Source organism: Peromyscus californicus, unplaced genomic scaffold (genome assembly GCF_007827085.1).
Source record: "Peromyscus californicus insignis strain IS unplaced genomic scaffold, ASM782708v3 Scaffold_6__1_contigs__length_162567912, whole genome shotgun sequence".
Taxonomy (NCBI): domain Eukaryota; kingdom Metazoa; phylum Chordata; class Mammalia; order Rodentia; family Cricetidae; genus Peromyscus; species Peromyscus californicus.
The window spans coordinates 145,326,237-145,331,448 of record NW_026294584.1 but is presented as its reverse complement, the minus strand read 5'-3'; the positions used below and the strand labels follow the sequence as shown (position 1 = coordinate 145,331,448).

Genomic DNA, 5,212 nt, shown 5'->3' with positions numbered 1-5,212 from the left:
TGCAGAGTATAACAACACTGCTACTGAAGACAAGAGGCCAGAGGAGAGCATCAGATACAATGAAGCTGGAGTTACAGGTGGTTTTGAGCCAGGCTTCTGTGGGTACTACTAGGAGCTGACTTACATTCCATGAGTCATTTCTCCAGCAACTACCCTCAGTTTCTTATGAGATAAGATATGAATGTGGAAGTCTTTTCTCACACTCTAACTGCCCTCCCTTCCACCTCCCCAGTGCTGGGATCACAGTGGGAATCATGTTCGAGTTCGTTTCTGCTTTTTTGATTACAGACATTTTGACTAGAATGAAACAGAATCTCAGTGTAGTTTTCATTTTCATTACTTAGATGGCTGAAGATGGAAACATGTTCTTTAATTGTCTAAGAAGTGTTACAAACTTTCAAATAATTTTAATCATATAATTAATACTTGAAAATTGGGTGAAGCCAAGAGTAACACTGTGAAGCTCTACATAAGAGTTTTTTAAAATTAAGAATGGGCTGAAAATTGAAGTGGAGAAAGAGATTTTTCATCCTAGATGCCATTCCTGAGTTACACTTTACATTTTGAAGGTCACAGGGCAATAATACTTCCATCTATGAAGTGTTCACGTTAGAGTGTACATGTATATGCATGTTTGTGTATGTAAATGTGCATTGTTTTGAGCTGATAAGTAGTAATCAAGTTACATTCAGGTATTACTTTTTTTAAAGTTTATTTATTTATTATGTATACAATATTCTGTATGCACGTGTCCTTGCAAGAGAGAAGATGACACCAGATCTCCTTATAGATGATTGTGAGCCACCATATGGGTGCTGGAAATTGAACTCAGGACTTCTGGAAGTGTATTCACTGCTCTTAACCACTGAGTCATCTCTCCAGCCCCTCCCCCCAGGTATTACTTATCAGAGAGAATTTTTCAATTTTTGATGCTCTCCAGAAAACCTTGGATTGTGGTATTGTATTCCCCCAAATATTGTACATGCTAATAAACTTATCTGGGGTCAGAGACAGAACAACCACAATATTAAACATAAAGGATAGGCAATGGTAGCACATGCCTTTAATCCTAGCATTTCAGAGGCAGAAATCCATATGTGTTCAAGGATACAGCCAGGCATGGTGACTCATTATGCCTTTAATCCCAGAAAGCAAGCCTTTAATCCCAGGGAGTGGTGGTAGAAAGCAGAAAGGTATATAAGGCGTGAAGACCAGAAACTAGAGGCTTTTGGCTGGTTAAGCATTTGGCTGGTTAAGCTTCAGGCTTTCGAGCAGCAGTTCAGCTGAGAGCAACTGGGATGAGGACACAGAGGCTTCCAGTCTGAGGAAACAGGACCAGCTGAGAAGTTAGCCAGGTGAGGTGCGCTGTGGCTTGTTCTGTCTCTCTGATCTTCCAGCATTCAACCCAATAATTGGCCTCAGGTTTGATTTTATTAATGAGAACTTTTTTAAGATTCATGCTACGTTGGATCTTATGAGATGGAAATTTGAAACTCTTTGTACATGAATCTTGTATTAAAATAAATGAGTCTATAGAGGATGATTATTCTAGATGAAAGAAGTTTCTATATAATGACTGGCATCCCTACATTATTTACATACTGAGTTCTAAAATTTTACTAACAAACAAAGCTGACTATCACAGTTGATGAATGATTAAAGAAGGAACAAAATTTCAAACAATGGAACAGAATTTGTATTTATTTGCCTGCTAGCATATGAAAATGTGGTGTCCTTCCAATAGCAGCTCAGAAATACACTAGTCTATGGCAGAGACACAAAAGTATGTAATTGGAGATAGTATAGTAATATAAATTTTCATAAACATGAGATTGAATTTATCTATTATCACACCACACTGGGGTTCTGCTTGACACAGAGTTTAAAAGAAGCAAGAACTCTAGTATACTTTCAGTCAAGGACAAATAAAATTACATCAGTGTATAAAAAGAATCATAATCAGTAAAATTAGGGTTGCCTATATTTTCTTTCTTTTCTATTTGATCAGACACAATGAATTTACTAGGATGGACTGTCAGCATCATATTTATGACAGAATTTCTATTAGGAAACTGTGCCAATATCTTCATAATTATAGTGAACGCCATTGACTGTGTCAAGAGAAGAAAGATCTCCTCTGCTGATAGAATTATAACTGCTCTTGTCATCTCCAGAATTGGTTTGCTCTGGGCAATGTCAATGACTTGGCTTTCAGCTGTGTGTACTGCAAATACATGCCATGTACAAATAAGAGTTTTGAGCCATGTCACCTGGGCAGTAAGCAACCATTTTAGCAATTGGTTTGGGACCATGCTCAGCATATTTTATTTGTTGAAGATAGCCAATTTTTACAACCCTCTATTTCTTCACCTGAAAAGAAAAACTGAGAATGTTATTCTCGTGATATTTTTTGGGAATTTCCTTCTTTTTGTTTGGTGTCTTGGGGTGGTGAATATCAGCAAGATTGCTTTGGTGATTAATTATGAAGGAAACGTGACTTTGAAGAACAATCTGAAGGACTTCATAGGACCTGCAAATATACATCTATTTGGCCTGATAAATACCATACCATTTTGTATATCACTGACATGTGTTCTGCTCTTAATCTACTCCCTAGGGAAACATCTCAGGATTATGAAATTCCACTGCAAAGGATGTCAAGATCCCAGCACCATGGTCCACATAAAGGCCTTGCAAGCTTTGATTTCCTTTCTTTTGTTGTATGCCACATACTCTCTGTGTGTAATTATGTCAAGTTGGAGTTCACTTAAGGCGCCAGTCTTCTTACTTTCCATCGCAATTGGTGCTGTCTACCCAACAGGTCATTCTATTATTTTGATCTGGGGAAACCAGAAGCTCAAACAGGCCCTTCTGCTGTGTCTGAAGCAAGTGAGATGCTGACTGGAAAAAAAATGGAAATCCTCACATGTATAGATATCCAAAGAAGGGAGAACTACCTGGAAAAAATTACCAAGAAAAGGAATAAATTGACCCAATGGGATCTCTGAAGTCTCCAAAAAGAAGATGGGATCCCACAATGATGGTTCCATATGGAGCATGATAATGCCATTAAACTGACAAACATCTCCCAAAGATCAGCTTTGAACTACAAACAATTCAGGACAATTTTGAGATAGCTAGATGAGATGATCCAGCCTCACATATTGCTCTAGCCAGAACTTAAGAACCACCTGCACTTTCCCATTATGCAGAGATTGAACAAATAATACATTTAACTCTGCCAGGACTTGACAGTTAACCCCCCCCCCAATTTTTATTTCAGGATCCCCTAAAGATGCCATCACACCCAGACAGCAGGAAGAAGTTTTAAAAACATGGCACCCACATCCCAGGAGGTGGGGTGGATGGTTTTTGACCTTTCAGTGGGTTATGGATAATTGTCATTGTTTTGGATGACTGGTTGCAAGTTTTATTTGACAATGGTCAGAAAAAAAAAACAGCTAAATAAAGGAGATTAGATTCAGGGCTCTTTTTTAAAAAGGAAGAAAATAAAAAGAAAAAAGAGGACATAGATATGATAAGATAAAAGATACATTATTGAATCTACTCTAAAAATATATTGAAAAGAAAAAAGGATAAATTATTGAATTTATCTACTCTGAAAAAAGAAAAAAGAGGATACAGATAAGAGATAGATTATTGAATCTACTCTGAAAAAAAGATATAGAAATGATAGGATAAAATGGTAGATTATTGAATCTACTCTAAAAAGAAAAAAGAGAGAACATGGATATGATAAAATGAAAAGGGAGATTATTGAATATACTTTTAAAAAGCAATTAGTAGTTTTAAATATTTTACATTGATATGGATCTTTATTGATACAAAGTTGAGATTATTTTTGTTAGAATATATTGTACATATGTTTCTAATCTTGTTCAAGCTATTTTGCCTATACAACTCATTCAACAATGTAATGCAAATTGCTAGTCCTGGAAAGTTATTATTACAAACTAAATAAGATATAAAGAAATGCAAGTTAGTAGTTAGTCATTACAATCAAACTTGTAGTTGTATTAGGTATGTTTTCAAGGTCAAACAGAGATATATTTTAGATAGACAGATCATATTCAAACACTTCAGAGATCCATAAAATATGGCATTTAAGATGTTTTAATAACATAGTTTTTTTTTTAATGGCAATGAGACATGTCTGCTCCTGGCAGCACCAATCTACTCCAGAGAAGACGATGGGCATTGTAGAAACTCCATATGGAGTTTACTTTCTTTGTGGCAAAAGTTAGCTACTTGGCAAGAAAGTGCCCTTGCCTCAACTGCTGACAGTGTGCTGTCCAAAATGGACAAGCAGGACACAAAGGAAAGGACTGCTGAACCTTGCCAAGACAAGGTAGGAAGGCTCTTCAGAATATCCTGCTTCACAGATAAGTCTATCAGATATGCTAGGCCTGTAGGCCAAAGATGGATGCCCCAACATTGCAGAGGAACCTTGGGTGACCTTCCAGGAAGCCATCTGTTTCTGTCATTTCTCACATTTTTTGGAAGTCTCTTGTTTGCACTTCCTGCTTACTTAGTTAATATTATTTCCTTCCTGGGTCTCTGAGGGAGCTGAAGACTAGATAGTTATAGTTATAGTTTTCCTTGTTAACAAATTCAGAAAAGAAACTCACTAAGGAGGAATAAAGTATAAGTTTGAAAGACATCAAAAGATAGTTCTCGGTTGGTAATGCAAGTTAGGATAAAAAGTGAATTTAATACAACATTTTTGACTCACCAAAATAGGATAAATAATGGAGTATTTTCTCTGAATCTGTCAAATGTTAATGAACTGGACATTGTTAATATAATTCTTGACTGTATATATTGTATATACTTATTGTACTTACTGTATGTAGTTTTTCTTATATTAGTGATAACCTTTTATTATTTTTGACAAAAAGGGGAAATGTGGTGATATATTGTGTACCCTAATAAAAATTTCCTGAAGATCAGAGAACAGAACAAGCCACTAGATTAAACATAGAGGTCAGGCAGTGGTGGCATACACCTTTAATCCCAGCACTTGGGAATCACACACCTTTAATACCAGCAGTAATATTGCTGGGTGGACAAAGTAAGGTGTGAGGAGACAGGCACTAAGAGTCGTTCAGCTGGGGATGCAGAGGCAGTCAGAGGATTTGTGGAGATTTGGGCCTGAGAATTCGGTAGTGGTGAAAAGTAACTGTGGCTTGTT

The 5,212-nt window shown here is 36.6% G+C and overlaps 1 protein-coding gene across 1 annotated transcript; it reads left to right on the top strand.

Annotated features, from left to right (window-relative positions):
• The first annotated feature begins 2,013 nt into the window (after nt 1-2,013).
• On the top strand, nt 2,014-2,901 carry LOC128099028 (taste receptor type 2 member 120-like). The gene has a single exon (XM_052720672.1). The coding sequence runs from the start codon at nt 2,014-2,016 to the stop codon at nt 2,899-2,901; it is 888 nt and encodes a 295-aa protein (XP_052576632.1).
• The last annotated feature ends 2,311 nt before the right edge of the window (nt 2,902-5,212 follow it).